General features: G+C 42.3%; 8 protein-coding genes across 8 annotated transcripts; 5 read left to right on the top strand and 3 right to left on the bottom strand.

The window, feature by feature from the left end:
* Nucleotides 1-870: 870 nt before the first annotated feature.
* Nucleotides 871-1,701, top strand: SS1G_09720 (predicted protein; the record flags this gene model as incomplete). Its single annotated transcript, XM_001589037.1, has 4 exons — nt 871-902; nt 937-1,013; nt 1,085-1,318; nt 1,628-1,701. 4 exons carry the CDS (start codon nt 871-873, stop codon nt 1,699-1,701), a joined length of 417 nt encoding a protein of 138 aa, XP_001589087.1.
* A 588-nt stretch (nt 1,702-2,289) lies between these two features.
* SS1G_09719 (hypothetical protein) lies at nt 2,290-3,709 on the top strand (the record flags this gene model as incomplete). The annotated part of the gene is made up of 6 exons (XM_001589036.1): nt 2,290-2,348; nt 2,401-2,495; nt 2,550-2,581; nt 2,643-3,002; nt 3,063-3,588; nt 3,651-3,709. The coding sequence occupies 6 exons, from the start codon at nt 2,290-2,292 to the stop codon at nt 3,707-3,709; spliced, it is 1,131 nt and encodes a 376-aa protein (XP_001589086.1).
* A 487-nt stretch (nt 3,710-4,196) lies between these two features.
* SS1G_09718 (hypothetical protein) lies at nt 4,197-5,798 on the bottom strand (the record flags this gene model as incomplete). The annotated part of the gene is made up of 1 exon (XM_001589035.1): nt 4,197-5,798. The coding sequence occupies one exon, from the start codon at nt 5,796-5,798 to the stop codon at nt 4,197-4,199; it is 1,602 nt and encodes a 533-aa protein (XP_001589085.1).
* Nucleotides 5,799-6,863: 1,065 nt separating this feature from the next.
* Nucleotides 6,864-8,249, top strand: SS1G_09717 (hypothetical protein; the record flags this gene model as incomplete). The annotated part of the gene is made up of 1 exon (XM_001589034.1): nt 6,864-8,249. The coding sequence occupies one exon, from the start codon at nt 6,864-6,866 to the stop codon at nt 8,247-8,249; it is 1,386 nt and encodes a 461-aa protein (XP_001589084.1).
* Nucleotides 8,250-10,716: 2,467 nt separating this feature from the next.
* Nucleotides 10,717-12,083, bottom strand: SS1G_09716 (predicted protein; the record flags this gene model as incomplete). The annotated part of the gene is made up of 3 exons (XM_001589033.1): nt 10,717-11,127; nt 11,263-11,499; nt 11,556-12,083. The coding sequence occupies 3 exons, from the start codon at nt 12,081-12,083 to the stop codon at nt 10,717-10,719; spliced, it is 1,176 nt and encodes a 391-aa protein (XP_001589083.1).
* A 1,113-nt stretch (nt 12,084-13,196) lies between these two features.
* Nucleotides 13,197-13,592, bottom strand: SS1G_09715 (predicted protein; the record flags this gene model as incomplete). Its single annotated transcript, XM_001589032.1, has 1 exon — nt 13,197-13,592. The coding sequence occupies one exon, from the start codon at nt 13,590-13,592 to the stop codon at nt 13,197-13,199; it is 396 nt and encodes a 131-aa protein (XP_001589082.1).
* A 628-nt stretch (nt 13,593-14,220) lies between these two features.
* On the top strand, nt 14,221-15,438 carry SS1G_09714 (predicted protein; the record flags this gene model as incomplete). The annotated part of the gene is made up of 1 exon (XM_001589031.1): nt 14,221-15,438. The coding sequence occupies one exon, from the start codon at nt 14,221-14,223 to the stop codon at nt 15,436-15,438; it is 1,218 nt and encodes a 405-aa protein (XP_001589081.1).
* A 2,591-nt stretch (nt 15,439-18,029) lies between these two features.
* Nucleotides 18,030-19,353, top strand: SS1G_09713 (predicted protein; the record flags this gene model as incomplete). Its single annotated transcript, XM_001589030.1, has 4 exons — nt 18,030-18,055; nt 18,327-18,579; nt 18,689-18,883; nt 18,973-19,353. The coding sequence occupies 4 exons, from the start codon at nt 18,030-18,032 to the stop codon at nt 19,351-19,353; spliced, it is 855 nt and encodes a 284-aa protein (XP_001589080.1).
* Nucleotides 19,354-19,993: the final 640 nt, after the last annotated feature.

Raw genomic sequence — 19,993 nt, 5'->3', positions numbered from 1 at the left:
TCTGAGCTCTACAGAAGGCTCTGGAAGAAATGACGATGAAATGACACCAACTTTGAGATAATGTTACGAGACTCAGCAAGCGGCGTAACGATACATAAAACTCTCCGTATAATTCACCAGTGTCGTAGTTAGCCTCCTCTTGAACATATTTTGATTCTCCAACTTTTCCACTACCACATCAGCACGTCTTCGATCAAGATCAAACGGAAGTAACGCGGCTCCCAGGTAGTGCGGTAAACCTATTCTTGACGTGAGGGAATTTCGTTTGCGGGATTGGCTGCGGGCTCAAAAGCTGTTGGGCGTAGAACCTCCAGCCTCTCGCTTCTCCATACTTATAGTGAGCAATGGAATTTACCACTGCTGTGGAATCGACTATCATGAAGAGTTACGAGGCTGCTGATGGAGTGTGCGTTGATATCATTTTGAGAGCTTTGGTTGTTAGTGATGAAACGAAATGAACTGGCGAAGAGTGATTTGAAAGAGAAGTAGTTCGTCTACCTTTCCCTATATCCTCACTCCCAGGATAGAAAAGTTCCTTCAAATTACCAACCAGTGCATATGCTTTATAGTATCACCATATTAGTGATCTGTGATAATGTGCTGATGCAATTACCGCTTTCCCCTGAATGATTATTGGGAGCACTTTGCCACTTGCCATTTTCGGTCGTACTATTCCCCCAACTGTCATTATTTATCAACCACAAGCCTCTGCAGAGAACCAGCATACATGGTGCAATGGCCATCCGTTGACCATCACCTTCTCAACTCTTAGCGCACCACTTAAGCTGAGATCATGATGAAACTCAACCACTTACTCACTTCTCCGATTGCCGTCACGTGAGTTTTCGCTGGTCAAAAAATGATCGAATAATGCCTTGGGGCCTCTCGAGACAAGCTCCTAGGTGTGTCAAGAATTGAGTCTCTTCATTAATAAAGCAAAGTAGCCATATCGCGCGATGGTCCCTGGCTCACACCTCGTGCGGAGGACCCTCAGACAACTACTAAGTCGGAAGGTAATTTCCCGAGCTCGCAAGGCGATAAAATATGCGCCACTTCATAACTAGCATGTGTTCTACCTTGAAAGTGCTATCCGAGAAACGGGGAGATGTGCCGCGGGAGCGGACAAATGGGAGCGGACGGACGGGGAGTTTGTATATACTCCTCCCCTTTGACCCATTTAATGGCGATCAAGCAACATGCCGGGAAGACAAAGTAGCGACGATTAAAAAACCTGCTAGTTGTAATATAGGTAACCTTAATCGTCCGGAGATAGCTTCGACTTACGATAAGGGACCAGCGTTGACCGATTATGTATTGAGTGAGTATGGGTACTGTATCAGTGCATCAGCTCCATTATCAAATTTCCACGTGGGGTGGGCGATATTTTAGCTGGGGCTACCTAGCTGGTGTAAGGTTAATGCTTGGACCACTTCTGAATCAGGTAATTTATATATTTTGACTGAGATCCGTCGCTATGATTGGTAGACTCACGATTTTTCGTCTGAGATCTAAGCTTAAAAGCTTAATTGAGATAAATCTATCCCACAGAGCTTTGAAGATGAACACCAAGACCTCTCGTATTCTCCTATTAATCATTTAAAGTAGCATTTCAATTCTCTGTCTATAGAATTGCGGTTTGAGGCTTTGAGCTCTACAGGTCGTATGATTCTAGTCGTGATTGAAGGCCTAAAGGAACAATAGTCGGTATTCCCTACAGCGGGAAGAAGAAAAGAAAACATTGAAAAGGTCGGAAGTTGCTTGATTGGGTAAGGGCTTTGGCGGCTTTCTTGGAGATCCCATCCGTGCAGATCTCCCGAGCCAATGATCTACAAGGTCAATGGTTTTTAGTGTATCTCTCTTATTCAGCCAAATCCCAAACCATTCTAAAAGCCTACCCACTAACTACAACAAACTTCATTCATATCGCCTCCCTTACTCGAGTCTTCATCTACAAAGTATCTAGTACTACAATATGAAGCCAAAACTAGGTACTTAGGGGCGTTGCGTTGGTCTACTGGTAGGTAGCGGAATACCATTGCTATTAATACACACACTGTTAGATGCTGGACTTGTTCCATGTCATGATGGACCAACGGCTACTTTTGCTAGCGTACTACTTTGCTACCACTCATTCTTTGACATAAAACTATTGTTTCAGCACTGATATTTAATTAATTCATCTACTTATGCTTATTTCTTATAACTATTCGTATTATCTCTTCTATGTTTCAAAAAGTCAAGAAAAAAAAGGGAATCATTCGCGGAGAATACTGATCACCATCACATAATATGTCGAAAACAGTTCTTATTCTTGGTGCTTCCTATGCTGGCCTGACAGTTGCTCATAAGTCAGTTTATTCAGCTATCTATGAAATGGAGATAATAACTAATATCATGTAGGCTTCTCAAATCGACTTTGCCAGCAGTTCCCGACCTCAAAATTGTCTTAGTCTCTCCTACCACACATTTATATTGGAATATGGCTTCAGTTCGAGGTTTGTACCGGAATTCCATTCATACTTGAAGCAAATTCTCACAGATGTAAACAGCGATTATCCCAGGTCAATTTGGAGATGACAAGGTATGCCGATACTATTTACTGATCTCGGGTTGCTTTGTTATATGACTGACAATTTCCTTAGATGTTCGCAGAGATTGCGCCTGGCTTTTCCAAATATCCAAGTGAATCGTTCGAGTTTGTCCTAGGCACAGCGACGAGTATGGACACAAGTGCCAAAACAGTCACGATCAAAACTATTTCCGGGCCCGAGTTGCTTCAAACATACGAAACATTGGTCATTGCTACCGGTAGCCATACGATTGGCGAGGTTCCGTGGAAAGGAGCACCTTCGGGATATGAACAAACCAAGGAACTCCTTCATAAATACCGAGAGAAAGTTGGAAGCGCAAAATCTATTGTGGTGGGAGGCGCAGGACCCACCGGGGTAGAAACTGTTGGAGAATTGGGCTTTGAATATGGGAAGACTAAGAACATTATCTTAGTACGTACTGATGCATAAATTTCCTCTAGGGTGTATACAAGCGTACTGACTGAGAAATAGATAACCTCTAGTGACGAAATCCTAAAAGGAGCAGTTACTAGCCCTATAGCCTCGTCGGCACAGAAAGAGCTCGAGAAAATGAACGTTGATGTGAGGCTTAGAACGAGAATTAACTCGACAAAATTGCTATCTACTGGTCAAACGGAGCTTTCACTCTCTAACAGCGAAAAACTTCTTTGCGACCTGTATCTACCTAGTGTCGGCACTATCCCAAACAGCGACTTCATTCCAAAAGAATTGCTAGATGGACAAAACTTTGTGAAAGTTGATCAATATCTAAGAGTTCACGGAAACGAGGATATATGGGCTGCAGGTGATATCATCGATGCTCAACCAAGTCAATATGTCTACGCCGATAAACAGGCCCTCGCGCTAGCAAAAAACCTAGATTTGGTTCTGAGGTCGAAAAATCCAACAGTGTATAAAACAGACGGCGCTCCCATCCTAGCCGTTGCTCTTGGGCGCAGTAGAGCTACAGGCCGATCTGGAAACTTCAAGTTACCTAGTATAATTGTTTGGTTTGTCAGTGAGTATTTTTCACCCTGTCCACAGTTCCCTCCTTCCCTTACTAACATACTCACTCTACAGAGGGACGCACTCTTGGCACGCAAAATTTACTTCCCTATGTTAATGGTACCAAATTTTGAAGGGCTCAAGATTTTACGTGTTATGTAATGAGATGGCGATGTAATAATGAGTATAATCATGGGATGTGTGTGTTAATAATCAGGCGCGTATGGGTTGGATATATCCTCAAGCTTTAATTGGAAATAAAAGAAGGGAGGGTTGGGAAAATATTTTTTTTTTATAATGTTAGTAATAATTCACATTGTATATGTACTCGCTGTGAGAGCCTCTGCGGTGCTACGTATGCATGTGAATCTTGTCTAATTTATACTTCCCGTGATTGCGACGGGTAGTGGTTACAAGTATTTATAGAAAAATTAAAGCTGCTCGCTCGCTCGTCAATCTCTATGTAAATCTAGCGCGATTCTCCAAACTCCAATACTATATACAGTCCCAGTATCCAGCGCCTCTAATGCAAAAGCACCCCTAGTGAAATCTACCGATATAATATCCCCTCAAGAACCTAATCCAATCCAATCCCAGCATGATCTATCTCTTCTAACTCCCCTATTCCTCTACAACCTCTACGCCCAATTTCTTCAAAACACTCTTCATCTTCCGCCCATCTATCGAAGTTTGTTTCATTTCTCCCCTCATAAATTCATTAAACTCCTCCCATCCATCTAAATATAGATGATGTCCCGCCTTTTGAATGATAACTACCTTTGCACTTCCATTTTCTAATTCCTTCTCTTCTTGAGATGCTTTAGCGAGGATTTTTTCGCGTTCTTCTTTGCAGGCTTGCTCGGCAGCGTAGCCACCTGCTACGTCCATCCAATCGTTGTCGCCGTACATGAGGAGGATGGGGTATCCGTGTTCTTTTTGTCCGAAATTGGATGGGGATGTGGTGGAGGGAGGGATGGGTTGACGGCCTACGCCGTGGATGCGCCGAATCAAGGGGGAGCGTGCAAAGGCGCCCGGAGCGAGGACGTAGGGGAGTGCGTATTCGCCGGATCCGCGCTGGCGGAAAAGGGAATAAGCATACATGTGTAGTGCTTCATTTTCGTTGCTGGGGAGATGGGAAAAGCGGCGGGAGGTCCAGCCTGATACTAGACGTGGCCCTAAGGGGCCGGCCCAGCGGACTATCGAGAAAGGAGAGACGTTTGCGTCCCAGAGGTAGGTGAGCCAGAAGGGCATGGGTCGTTTAGCTGGTTCAGATTTGGATTTGTTGTTTTCGCGTTTATTGCGCATATTTCCAAAATTGTTGTTGTCGCTGCCGGTGGTGCGTCTACTTGGATTTGAGGATGCAGAGACAATGTCGGTTTCTTGATCTTGGGTAAATTCGCTTGCGAGAGTAGATTCTTCGGGCTCGGGAATCGCCGCTGAGGTGGCGTAGGGGTCTTCGGGGATACCTACTGGCGAGGCGAGTATCAATTTGTTAAGATGGCCGGGGTATTTGAGGGCGTATGCAACAGCCATGTAACCACCCATACTGTGGCCCAAAAGTGTGAATTTGTCGAGTTTCTTCAAAACGCGCCATTCTTCAAGCGCATCAATAAACCAACTTTCTGTTTCTGCAATTTTGCCAGCGTGGTCCTTGGCACTGATCTTGAAGGATGGTCGGGTGCTTCGTCCCATTCCTAGCATATCCAAGGCATATATCTTCCAACCTGGCACTCGACTTAATCCTTCAAAATTCTTGTAGAAAAACCCAAGACCTGCACCGTAGCCATGGAGCATTACTAATGTATCCTCGACCTCTTCCCCAATCCTCTCCACGGAGAACTCATTTATTGCCCTGTTCTTCCCACTTAATTTCACAAGATTTGAATGCCATTGCCTCGGACCGTAAGGATCGTTTATGGAATTAGTTCGTACTGGCTTTGATAACGCATTCGGATCTTCGTTTACGGCTGTAGTTGACGTGCCGGCTGAGACTGGCGCAGAACCAGTCTGCGTATGTGTAGGTGGTTTTTGTAGATATGGGACAAAGGACAAAACATTGTGTTCTGCGACAGCGGGTGAAACGCTTGCCCACCACTGACTAAATGCAGGCTTATATCCTAAAGGGAAAAAGCCTCTTGCTGGAGGTTCTCCTTTGGGAGGCTCGCGTTGGGAAGCCAGCGGAGATTGTTGGGTTCGAGGGGACTCGGTATCGGAGGCAGCCATTGTGGTATAGGTGGTTATGTTGGGGAGTCGCTTGAGATATGGAAGAGCAGACTTTCGTCCAGTAAAGGTGTCAAACGGTCCTGATCGCAGTAATAGCGATGAGAAGTTTGTTTGGTACAACTTGAATGATTGTGAGGCGATTAGTACACCTCTCAATTACTTATAAAGAAAGTGATGTGACTGTCGACGGAGTTAAGGGCTGTGAGATAGGTACGGCCGTGAGACGCCACCCTTGAAGTTCAGCAAGCTTATGAAATGTAGGTAACGAGAGATTGAATAGAAGCAGAGATATCGTGGAGGGTTTGGCTTTTATAGGGGAAAGACAGCATTAGAAATCATCAGGTCATTGAGAAGATATTTAAGGGGTTTTTTGAGAGTAGAGTGTACTTCGAATTCAGTAGGATGAGTGAAGTTGTTCTTCTGAGGTCACCATCCCACGCGAACGGAATGCGATCAACCAAATCGGTCATCGGAGCATCCACAATCCGAAGCTCATGGAAAAGTCCATAGAAAAGTCTATAAGTTTCCTCAATTCGCATTTGCTTCATTCTGATTGGAAATTGATAAATTGCTACTCAAGTAAATTCCTAAGTCGTAAATTACTAATCTGTATTATTAATGTTGTGAGGCTCTTTAAATGTCTGTCTCAAAAATTGGTGAAGGATGCAAAGATATTTCGGCCGATGAAGGTGTCAGTTAGGCTGAGTTAGCTGCTTGAAGGTTGGAGGGTCGGAAGGTCCCAGAGAAACAAACATCAATAAGGTTCTTGCCGAGCTTCTAGAATCTTGGAACATTGTAACCTCAACATTATACGATTATCTATCGGTGAACTATGCACCTCCCTCTTGCTCCACAACTCCAAATTTATTCTATTGGCAGGTGATCTTGGACTTTAGCCTTACCAACAGCGGCTTTCATTTTTTCGTCCTCCAAAATTACCTAGGGACTCTCAACATTTCCCTTTCTTTGCCCATAGGCCTCCAATTTCAAAGCTCCACCATAGCGACGAGCATAGCACAATGATATTTCCATAGCTTCAGACAATCAAGACATTCATCCATCCCGATGTCTAAACTCGATCAGCTCGTCAAAGGCGCACCGCCTCCAGGAATTCATGTCCCTCCTATTCCAACCAGTGGTATTACATCATCCGAATCTTCCATCATCGATCCCCTCGCATCCCTTCCCTCCTCTCCCCCGCAGATCTACCTCAATCTCCTGATTCTCGAAGCTTCACTGCGTGCACAGTGGTTGCAACTTCGCACACGAAGGCGGCAACATGCATTCTTTCTAAGTCTGCTGGGGCTCTGGAATATATGGTTTGGCTATGCTTTGTTTCTTGCGCCGAGGGAAGATGGTAGTGGTGTTGGAGGATCAGTATATTGGGTTGTAGAAATGACAGAGAAGATGTGTTTTATTGGCGGAATAGTCACTGCACTCTTGATATGGGGAACTGGACAATGGGAAAGAGGTATTCGATGGCCGAGGAGGTTTGTGGGGATTACAAACAGAGGACTTAGAGGATTCAATTGCAAACTGGTGGTTATTAAGCAGCCATGGTGGAAGGAGTTACTATCAGCAGTATCATTTCTATTCTCTTATGGATTGTTCTCGGGCAACAGTGGAAGCTCATATCGTTTTGTGGATCAATCGTTATTAAAGGAATCGGAAAAGGCAGCGAAGAGCGGGGGACATCATGCGTTACCAAACATACATGAAGGTGATGATACAAAGGGTTATGAGGAGGACTTAGCACCTGGCGGGGATTACGTGAAGCTTCTATTGCTTCCCAAACCTTTTTCTCCCAATTTTAGGGAAAATTGGGATATATATCGTACAGAATACTGGGAAAAGGAAAACGAGCGACGAAAGATATTACGACAGAAGTTAAAGGAGCGGGAAAGAATACTGGCAAAGCAACAAGGTGGATGGTTATGGTGGACGGGATACCGTGGATGGAGAACAGCAAATGTCACGGATGTTGAGAAGATTCATCACCGAACTCATCGACAAAATACTGTCTCAAAACGCGACAGGAGTACAAGCGTACGATCACATTCCCATTCTCGTAATTCATCCCGAAGCGCAACACCCACTGGGAGCGACGAAAGACCCGGCAGCGGTCACACAAGGAAAGGCAGTAGTGCATCAACTATCTCTGAACGCAGAAGAAAGAAGGCACTTCCTGGCCCGACTAGACTCGCACCCACTTCTGGAGTAGGCGCCGGTGGTTCTAGATCCACTACTCCTGAGGTACCATCACCATTGATTAGGGAAAATAGCTTTACAAGTCTTTCCTCTCTAGATAGCGAGAGGCCCCTCACTCCACTCTTAGGCGACGCGGATTCCTCGACTACCAGATCATTGAGGTCCTCTACCAGAGAAAAATCGGATAGCTTGAAGCCTCCTAAGCGAACTGATGGTTCTGCCGCCGAAAGTGATGAGAAATAGAATTAGATACTTTTAATGCTATAAATGTTTTAACTTTAACCCCCTCGTTCTCTTTTTTCCCTGATGATTGGGCAAGTGAGCTGTGTTTTTTAGTTGTAGCTATGATTCATAGGATTTAAAAGAAAGTACAGAGCAAGATGGCAATTGTTCTCTTTAAAGTTAGTCATCTCCTAGTTTTGAGATGAGAATAATTCCAGATGTGAAATTTCTTGAATTATCTTGGTCATTTAGACATACTAAGTATGTACTTCTATCCAAGAGTACCTAGGTATTCTGTCGTCTGAAGAGTTCTTTCCATTAGGAGGGGTGTTGATAGTTTTTTATATTGGATATTATGGGAGAGTTGAGGGTTAGTTGGATGTTTTTTGGTGTTTTGTTTAGTCTTTTATCTTCGTTGTTGAGGATGGATTTAGTTCAATTACTCGTGTAAGAGGACTTTGATTTCTGAATTCTGAGTTTATTTTGTAAGATGAGATGAGATATAGCGAATGCATGGGATTAGCAAAAAGTGTATATACTCTTAAGTTCGATCTGACCTCCCTTTAGTGTAAGAATATTCTCAGTCATGCATGAAGTTCAGCTGAGGTAGTACCCAGCTGTTGACTTAGATCCTAATTATTTCACACTCTTCAGACGATCTTATATGCCTGCCTAGTCGGCTGTATTTCATGCTAACAGTAAAATGAAATTTGCTATTAGCAGTTCGAATCTCGATCGACGAGGCAAATAAATGTCTAGGCTGGCAGGCTATAGTATAGTATGAATCTTCTGGCCTAGGTAGGTAGCAATAGTGTTTATATCGTGAAGGTGGAGGTGGAGATCATTAAGTGATGATTGAGAGATGGAATGTACTGGGGATATTAGAGGATAGTTATCCTTATGGATATTTTGGATGATAATTGCTCTGATTATTCTGAATGTTTCGCTTGCACATTTCATCATTATTCGAACTTTGATGCTGTTGCCCCAAGCTGTTTCTATTATATCCAGGTAGGGACACATACCTCCTTGTAAGCTTAGGATCTCCGAAGCAAACAGTTTGCTCGGTTTATCATTTGTGTCACCACCTGACAGATCAATTCGCTTTCTCGGCAAAAATGTTTGATAGATATATTATTAAATAGACTTGCGTAGGGCATCGAACACCCTCCGGCTGCTGGCTTAATGGTAGAGCACCAGCTTTGTATTTTCAACAAATGTTTAGCAACGGCTTGTGTGTTGGGTAACACTTGAGCATCTTGGGAACCGAAATCACCCCCGGGGGAGCCTGAAAACACCCTAAGTTGCAAGAGGATGCGTTACCCGGTTGAAGAGGCAGTCTTCATCGATCATTATTCATATTACGTTGATCCTGTCTTGAAGCTTGTATCTGTATCAGTGCAAACTGCAGAGTGGAGGAGAGATTGGTGCGTGGGTCTCCCGCCTTTCTCTCCCTTGAAGCTCGCACAGAACGTAGAATAATAGACACCTACAGCGTTGCTAGCATCGCGGAAACAATGAGTCGTACCATGCTTTAAGCAGATTCACCCTTGGTAAAAAGTTCATTGGTGCACTTTCCTGATCAACTGTAATGGTTAATTCAAGCCTTGAGCCAGGTATGCCGTTAGGCTGGGGTGGTCGCTGGCTAATATATCCAAAACACCAGCGGCGTCAAGTATCGAGTAGCTGTTTCCGCACTACTCCCTCAAGTGAAAACAATTTTTTTTTAATCATTTTTAGTTGAATGAGAGCCTAGATTTGTAGGAGTATTTTTGATGTGCGTTGTTAATAACATATTTGTTAGCACTGTGACAGCACAATATCTCCCTAACATGCAACTTAATACGGTGCGGGAAAATATCTACCGATTGAGTACATGATGATCTAATAAGTACCTAATTTAAAAACCTAAGACGTTTTTTTATTTACCAATAAACCCATGACTCTGGAAACTGCAGCTTTGTCTCTATCTCTCCAGTCCTGTCTGTCTTCACGCCTTCAGCAAATGTTTGATATCACTTGGAGTAGAGGTCTAATTGGAATGAAGAAAATAAAATACTACACCAGTTTGATCAAGTCAAATTTGTTCCAGATTTCTGAATAGCGCCATGCAAACTTCATAGAATAAATTTCCATTCTTGCTCGTCGCAATTCTTAACTTATGTATCGCCTTGAGAGGGAATATCTCCTTAATAGGTCCTCTTAACTATTATTGATATTTACATTTCATTAATCCAAGTTGTGATATCTGCAAGTGCTATGAGAATTTATTGAAACACTATCCATATCTAGAAGATTATGAAAAAGTCACATTTTATATAACTTAGTCTAATAAGTTGAAACCCCCATCGATGCTTTGTTGTAAAAACGCACTAGCATGATCATGCTAGGTGCCCGGTAACCTGCTAAAATGAAACGCCAATGTACAAACAATGAATAAAATTGTAAATATTTCGACCCTTTCCCTTTCTACCGTCTCCAGTCTTGCTCAAGACTCAACCTCGTCCTCACAGTCAACACTCTCCATTTGCTGAAGCTTCGATGGTAATTTTAATTTCAAAAGATCAGCCCTTTTCCCTACTGGCTTATTGGCGAATTGACGGCCTTTCTTCTTAGGGCGGCTGATAATACGCCGAGCGGGCTCTTCGGCCTTTTCAACTTCCTCATCATCAGAGATCACAATCCCATTAACACCTGCTGCAAGTTCGGTCTCATGCTCAATGTACTGACGCAATCCAATGTCGTGATCGAGATCCCACTCGCATTCAACTCCAAGCTTGGTGTAGCGACTCATTGCCTCGGTGACTTCTTGAATGACTTGGAATGGTGGGAAATCTTCCGGAGGAATAACAGTAGGGCTCTCAATATTGTTAATTTCGAGACCACCAGGTAACTGCTCCTGGACATGGAAAGATCGAATGAATCTTATTGTCTGATCAATATGCTCCAAAGGAATCGGGCAGTCAATCAACGACGTTCCAAGCTTCGAGTCTACCTCCTCTTCCAATATCCTGTCCCAATCCCGAGTACTCACTTCTCGCACCTTTCTAATCGCACTCAAATGACTCATCGCGATTAATGTCAACCTCTCTTCCTCGATATTACCCTGATATTGGATCTCATATATTCTGACGAAGTCGATCAGCTGTGTATCGCTAAGCTGCAACCAAGAGACCATCGACTTAAAACTCATCTGCTTGGTGAGCTCATGGACCATCATCAACTTGCAAGCATCGGTGAGATCTTCGTAGGTTGATGCGGAAACACCGTCCTATGTCGCACACAAAATTAGCACGGAATGGATAGATGTTAAGTTTAAAAACTTACACCAGGAAACCACCTCGGTTGCGACTCATCATCAATATCTATATCCATGTCCTCCCACTCTGGTGTATGTTTCAGTCCGAACCCTGGAGATGTGATGTCGTACTCATCCTCAGTTGTGTAGACCGGGTGCCGATCCGTTCGACGAAGAGGACGCGCTGCTTGCATGTGAGGTGGACTTGCTGCCTGGACGGGACGCCGGTTCTGTACTATTTGATCGACTTGCTTTAACGTTGCCCTAACTTCTTTCCTCCAGGCTGCACCACCTCTTCTCGTGGACGAAGTGGGAGTTGTTGGCGTATCGTTAGGTAAAGAAGAGGTCGTGGTACTGGGCGAGGGGGTACTATGGTGATATGGTCCGGCACCTGAAGAATTGGTAAATGCGCTGTGATCAGGTTCAATAGTAAGAAGAATGGCTGATGCGGCAGGCTTCGATGTACATGGATTGGTTACGTCAATACCATCGCGGTATCTTTCAGGAAGACGAATAATGCGTAAAGGTCTTCTTCCCATAATAGAGGAGAATTCCATGTAGTCTTAGAAGTTTATGAACGGAAATTTAAACTGATAAATATTGCCGACGACGAGATGGTGAGGAGAAAATGTGTTGTAAGAGTGAGAAATAAAATGGTGGCAGAGAACAGGTCGGATTCTTGAATGGAGATATCTGAATTTTAACTCTTATCTAGCCCGCACCCGTATTCACCAACTCCTGTCGTATTAATTGTATATGAGATGATTCACTTAGTTCAGAACATTTGTCAATAGATTCAGTTCTTTAATATACGTGAATAGATGATCTTAGGGAGTACCGTGTTGTTGGAGCATTATCTTAAACTTGCCGCATTGTGAAAACATGAACCGTATCTTATTGATCCTACTGAGCCGTGAGGAAGTCAACGGCTTGTTTAATTGGATATTTCAGTAAATGAATTTGATCATTATTGTTTTGGAAATTTACCGTAGGCTAGCAGTATTGGAAATGTATGTACGTAGCCAATTCTCCAAGATGTGAAGCGCATGAGTAAAATATGAATAAGTTTACCTGCAAGATGGGATGGCCAGATAGCATTATCTCAGTGATTTGTGAAGAGATTCACTTATTGAAAATCACGAGTTGATGGTTTAACATCAAGTGTGATGTTTATATTATCAGATAATAATACGATATATATGAGTGAATGTTAGATACTACTTTTAGACTATCGTCTAATCTTATATATTGTTTTAAGTGATCATAAAGAGTATCCTTTTAAACCCTTATGACTTCGCAGATTTTGAGGTTTTGCACTATTTAATTCATTATATAACCTATCTTCTATTTAAACTCATTATAATATCTCTCATTCATCATATACTGTCTCTCTTTATCTTTCTATCATCACAAGTCATCAGTCACTCACTCACTCGCTCACTCATATTCATCTCATCACGTTTCTAAACCGATTTTCCAAAAAATAAATAAAAGGAGATATATTCTACAACACTCCAGTCTATCTAAAGGTCATTTCTTAGTACTCATATTTCATAGCACCCCATCAAGACCCAGTCCAAAACTAAACCCACAAATTCAAATCCAAACAAAACAACTAACTTAAAAAATCATAACTCATCTCATAATTAATAACTAATAACTCTACAAAATCACACCCACCCAGGCCTTCCAGCCCCAAACCCAAAATCCGTCCTAACACACAACCCAGAAGCAACATGTTCCTCAATAATCTCCGTCAAAGTTTTTCCCCCCTTCGCGCGATACATCTGCAAGTCAACTAACTTTCTAATCCGCGGCTCTTTCGCTTCTTGTCGCATCCATCGCAACGCTAAGCAAGAGATTCTTTTAGGTTGATAGCGTCTTAGAGGCCAGGGATCGGTGTTGAAGTATTGGCCCCCTGGGAGATGTTTCCGCATTTCGAGTTCCATGTCGTGGATTATTTGCGTCCAGGTTCCTGGTCGGGTGCGTTGTCCGGCGCGGATGTGGTGTTGCGTGCAGAGATTTAGGATGTGCGATTTTTCGGTGGGTTGGAAGTGTGGTGACATTGTTGATCATGGGGTGGAGATTTGAGGGTAGGGTTAGTGGTGATTTTGATGGGAAGGAAGGTTAAGTTAGTTGTGGGGATTATTAAGTCTGTTTACTTTATTTTTCGCGATCTTGTGGTGCAAAAGTTTGGAGCAAGATATATTGAAATTTACAGATTGATAGGTGCGAAATCAAATTTGCACGTTCTACATAATTATTTTATTTCATTAGCATGGATTGTTTCGTCGCTGTTCTGTTGGTGTTTCTGGTAGATAGTCTCATTTGTGTTGTTGACTCGCTTAATTCAGGAGAGCGTGATGACTTGCAACATGGCAATGTTCAGTATCAGAATTTTCCATCATTGACCCAAGAACAATTATAGAGTCTGTTCCTTTGAGTTCCAACTTATAATAACTTATTGCTATGTCAATAACTTTGATCCGACCAATCTTAGATACCCAGCAAAATGCTGTTCCAAATCTTACCCGGAACAATGATTGAACAATATACATTTCTTGCATATAACTAGGAGAGATTCTTCGACAATAACACATCATCATTCTCAAACAACATACTCGAAAGCATCTCTTCACTCAGTATTCAGAGCTTTCTTCCACAATCGTACATACTTCAAATCCAATCATCACCATGTCTCAAACATCACAACCGTGGTTTACAGCCTCCGAGCTCCAGTTCCTCGACACCCTTTGTGCTGGACAGGCAAAACCAATGCCAGGGACCATGTGGCAGGTAATTATCAATCAATTCTTCATGGAACAACCACGTCATCTTTCCGGCGGTGATCTTTACCGTTCGGATCCTTGGCCTCGAAGAGTACGTATTTCTCACATTGTTCTTACTGATCCGAGACTTCCCGTAGGCGAGAATTTGGAGGTAGAACAGGCGATTGTGACTTTGTTGGGTGTTGTTCATGGTCCTGAACAGGAGCAAGAGGAAGAGCAAGAGCAAGTGCAGGAGCAAGAACAAGTGCAAGTGCAAATGCAGCCACAAGAAGATGAAAGTATGATACTTCCAGAAGGTAGTGTTCGGCTTCCAGCAGGTAACATCCGACTTCCTGAAGGCAGCGTTTTACTTCCCGATCGTAGTATTCTTTTTCCCGACGGAAGACTTCTTCTCACCAATGCTCCCGGCCAAGCTGCGCCATTCATCTTTCTTCCCGATGGGCGAATTCGTTTACCTAATGGGAGAATGTACCGCCCAAGTGGTAATATTAATCGTCCAGTAGTTCCTCGACCTAATATTCGTTATCGCAATGATAGAGCTTATTTTCCTGATGGGAGTATGGTGCCGATGACACCAAGCGCTCCTATGACACCTACGGTTTCTACGACTCCAACGGTTCCTATGACACCAATCATTGTTACGCCACCGAGAGCTCCTACATCTCTCATGGTCCCCAGTACCTCCAACAGTACGTCATACAGAGCTCCTACATCTCTTATGGTCCCCAGTACGTATATCTCCAACAGTACATCATCCAGAGCTCCTACATCTCTCACGGTCCCCAGTACCTCCAACAATACACCATCCAGAGCACCAACATCTCTCATGGTCCCCAGAACCCCCACCACTATAACATACAGAGCACTTACCGCGCCCATGATCCCCCGAACCCCCACCATCACGCCCAGAATTCCAAACCATAGCCTCGAACTTCCCGGCAGTAAATTCAAATTACCCTCAGCAGCGATTTCTGCAGCTACTGCTCTCGTCACCGTTCATGATGACCGGAGTCTTTTTTCTAATGGGAGATATTTCTCTGATGATTTCAGTAGTCTTTATACGGAGTATAGTCCTTATAGTTCTAGTAGTTCTTCTAGCTCGGCTTCTGGGTATGGGAAGTGACTTGGATGGTTTTGAGGATTATTGGATTATTAGATTGTTAGATAGGCTGGTCCCGATTGATTAGATTGTGCAATTTCTTGAATTGTTTTGGGATGGAGAGTTTTTGTTGTTTGGATTTTTGTGTTGATTTCCTTTTCATTTGTCGATTTCATTTTCAGTGTCGATTTGAATTTCGGTGTCGATTTCAATTTTGCTGTCGATTTCATTTTCAGTGTCGATTTCATTTTCGGTATTGATTTCATTTTCAGTGTGGATTTCAGTATCAGTATCAATTTCAATTTCAATTTGATTATCTAAAAAATTTATAAATATAAATTTCTTGTGAAGGTGAGTGAGTGAATGAATAAACGAGATGTGTGTGTATGTATTGAAAAATGTATTGCGGATAAACTAATCGCTACTGATTCATTTGTGTCTTTTGTGATCGTAATAGGCAAGATAATAATGTGATTGTTCAGCAAGTATTCTAACTGATGTATTAGTCTTTGTTCATATTTCTTTTCTTCTTCCTTTTCCTGTTCTCCTTGTTCTTTCCTTTGTCTTTCATCCCCGGACAATAAACTTTTGTATCCCCTAGTTATATGCATTCTGATCGCTTATCTACTTGAATAAGTCTCATCACAGATTGGAGTGGGTATTTGATAATACATGGTCCAGGATATGATGGTGATGGCGAGCGTATGGATGGGGGTTGCGCGGATCAACATAAAAGAAATCGACAGAGAAATTACTAATAAAAAACAAATTGTTTTAAATAAATCATTAATCAAATTGATGGGGGAATTTAATCGCCGTGACGATAAGACGCATTACAATAATGTAGACTAGGGTCATTGTGTGATTTTGGGGAGGAGGTTGATGGTGTCGAGGCGTGAAAAAAAACTGCTCGGCCTTGTATGTGAGACAGTGTAGTGAAGATGAATTTTTGCTTTGGCATAGGGTTTCGGAAATTGAGGAAATTGATTGCTACTATTGAGGACGACCTGGAGGATGCGGACAGTGGGAAATAAGGATAGTTTGTATCAACTGCGTTTGTATAAGAACTACTGAATGGCTTTCTGGCATTTCTATGACAGACTTTCGAAAGCTGCAAAAGCCTACTGTGGATAGATTTTATTTCTCCTCGGCTAAACACATTCGTGTGTGAGAGACTGATACTCGAAGTTGAAGAAAGTAAACCACTTGAGTTTGCAGTGTTCAAACAGATGTTAAATCAGGAACTGATAATACGAGCAGGTTGTTGTAATCACAAAATCTCCAGGCACTAAACCTCAACACAAGCCATTTTAATATTATTGATGCGCTTAAATATTGAACATTGCTCGTCTTTAATGTTAAAAGGTGCAAATTCGGACTCTTGTATGCAGCCAGCAAGCTATAAGTAGATAAAATGAATGCTTCCTCAGCATCACATAGAATTAATGATTGAGAGACCTTGCGAATACTCATACGACGTACTTACGTTTTGACAGGTATCGATCGCTAGCTAGCTAGGTTCGTCATGTATATCTTCATGGATTCAAAGACTGAGGCTGTCTCTTGGATACATTCGGACAAACTGCTCTAATATAAATAATTGTACTCCTCAGTAGTAGAAGGATAAAGCTACTGAAATAGCAGTTAACGGTCTTCGGAGATCCCCAATTGTGCATATGCAAACATTCGTGCAGCCGATGACCCAGAGAGACATGAGATGATGACTCGTATTATCTACTAGGTACTGTACATATAAAATAACAAGGCTGGTCTAGTGAGCATAATAAACACATCCCCTTCGATCATTTCTTATCCCCCCCATCTACGGAATACTACGATTATCATGCATAAAATAAAATCATGGTGGATATTCCCCATCCATTGAAAAAGCACTCTACATGGTATGATGATGATGATGATGATAATGAATGAACTGAATGAATATCGTGTCCAAAAAAGACGGAGGTTGGGGAACGCGCCGTGCTTCGGGAATGAGCCGAAACGTTGTTCCTGAATTAGGCATTTCGACACTTTCTCCATTGGGCTTTGTCACATTTTGTAGGGCACTGATAGGCTCTTTCATTTGATGAATCGAGGATTATTAGTGGAGCCAAGCCTAAAAGATCAAGCCCAGTTCTTTTTCTTATTCCTTTTCCCAGCCACATGTTAAAGATTTATTTGATCTTTGCTCTTGATTGCAGGTCTGAATTGTCTTTTACTATGCTGGCTGGTCGGTCGGTCGGTCGGTCTGTACGGAGGAAGGAGTAATAAAATAAAATAAAATAAAATAATAAGCTTTTCATTGACTTGTTCTCTATCATATTTATTATTGATATATTTTCATCCAGCGTTTTTTGTTTTTCCATTTCTATTTCACCTCCATCTCCATACAAAATCCGAATTCCGAAGTACGAAATCCTCTGCTCCTGCTTCTGCCTCTACCTCTGCATTTGCATCTACCTATCACTTTTTTCAAGCAACAACATTAAAATCAATTGGTTTGGCAGACAGAAACTAGGAAATTAATTTTTGATTAAAAGTGAAACTCATCTCTCGTACATCCATTTACTTTGATTTACTTGTCGATAATCAATCAAATCATCCATCCGATAACAATGGCATCCCCTCCATCCCCACCATAGTAAGTTCTATTCAATTTCATTCATTTATCACCAGATACTTTCAACTTTCAATCTCCAAACTACACATTCAAATACATCACACATACACATACACACACACATACAAACACACATTCGCATCACGAATATCTGCTGTATGCATTGGCACATCTTCAGAATGCCACGCAACAAATACACGACCACTGGGTCCATACCCTCAACACATCCTTCTCCACGAGAACCAATTCTACCTTCCAAACCTCACACTCTAACAAATTCCTCTTCTTCCAGCGATAATATTGAGGATCCAATGACGGCTCAGAAAATGATGCACAGCAATTCCATTCCTGAACCCAGCGAATCTCCTAAATCTCAATTGCATGATGCCATTGAGAGGATTCAGTCTTTGCATAAGAGGAGGGCTCAAATTAAAACTATCTATGAGAATGAGAGACAATATTTGGATCAGAGGAGTCAGAAGACGAAGAGTAGTTTTGAGGGGTTGATTGTTAGTACTGAGGAACAGATACAGAGTATTAATGAGGTAAGCATCTTGATGATGATAAGATGAAGGAGCTGGGATAGTTGACGATTCGTTGGAATCAACTTGGTATGTAACACTATATTTGCAGGTGCTGATATCTTGAAAACAGTTCCCAGCATTCGACAGTCATCCAGATTACACCGAAGTTAATGGAAAGCTACATTCCGTAGCATTAGACACGAAAGCTCTATTTCAAAATGTTAATGCTTTGAGCGAGTCAATAATCATGGCATTGGATGCTTGGTATCAAAAAGAGGTTGATAAGTGCGCATATGAAATTAAGCTCGCAGAGAAAGATTACAAGGTTTGTACACCATATTTCTTTTCGCGGCGCCATATATTCCAGATGGGCGAAGTCCAAAAATCAACCACTAACTCCCTTTTTTTTTTTAGCGCTCCTTTGATACCTGGCAAGAACTTATTAAATCCGGCGACCTTTTTGGCGCCACTGAACCATTCAAAACTCCCGCGCCTGTTAGCAACGGACCCAACTCATCCCGCTCATCGCATCAACTTCGAGATGGTCCAGATCCTCATATGTACGCCCCAGGTCCTGCTCAAAATCCGAATAATCTCCATAAATCCGATACCATGACTTCGCATAATAATGTTCGACCGCAAAGTAGTAGGACTACTAGTATGGATATGAGTGGTGCGAATGGTATGATGGGAGGTAATATGAATGGAGGAGTTAGAGGAACTGGTAATGGAAATGGAAATGGAAATGCGAATGCGAATGCGAATGCAAATGGAGATATGAATTATCCGCCCTAATTCTAGTGAAAAGAGATCGGGAGGAAAGAAGAAAACTTTTAGTTGGTTGAGTGGGGGAAGTGGGAATGGGAAATATATTGAGTGAGATTTAGTAATGGATGGTGGGGTTTAAGAAGCGAACGATGAAATTTATGAGGATTGAGGGGTAAAAAGGTTTGGATGGATGGGGGGATGGAGGGATGGATTTGTAAATGGATGGCGTTAGGGAAATACCGTTTTCACATCGGTATTGAGATGATGATGATGATGATGATGATGATGATGACGATAGTGCTACTGCGTTTTGCATAGGATTGTATTGTGGAAGGATGGGTTTGCTGTATTGGATGAATGGTACATATGAACAGAGATGGATGAATGGATGAGTAGATGGGTAGGTAAACTCATTACTCATTTCTCATCATGTTCTTTTGTTTTCGAGATGGAAATGATGGAAATGGCTGAAATGGTTGCATATGTACAGATTAGGTATTAGGCATTTAATTAATGATAAATGATTGGTAATGATATGAATGTGATGTGGATATGATGTGGATGTGGATATGAATGAGAAAAGGAGTTCACAGTTTAGGAGTTGCGAGGCGGGGTTTCTGTGAGGTCAATGAGGTTGAATGTTGGAAGTTGGACGTGTGAACGGGGT

The sequence above is a fragment of the Sclerotinia sclerotiorum genome, genomic scaffold (assembly GCF_000146945.2).
Source record: "Sclerotinia sclerotiorum 1980 UF-70 scaffold_14 genomic scaffold, whole genome shotgun sequence".
Classification (NCBI taxonomy): Eukaryota; Fungi; Ascomycota; class Leotiomycetes; order Helotiales; family Sclerotiniaceae; genus Sclerotinia; species Sclerotinia sclerotiorum.
Note: the sequence above shows the minus strand (reverse complement) of the source record. Positions and strands in the feature narration are given on the sequence as shown.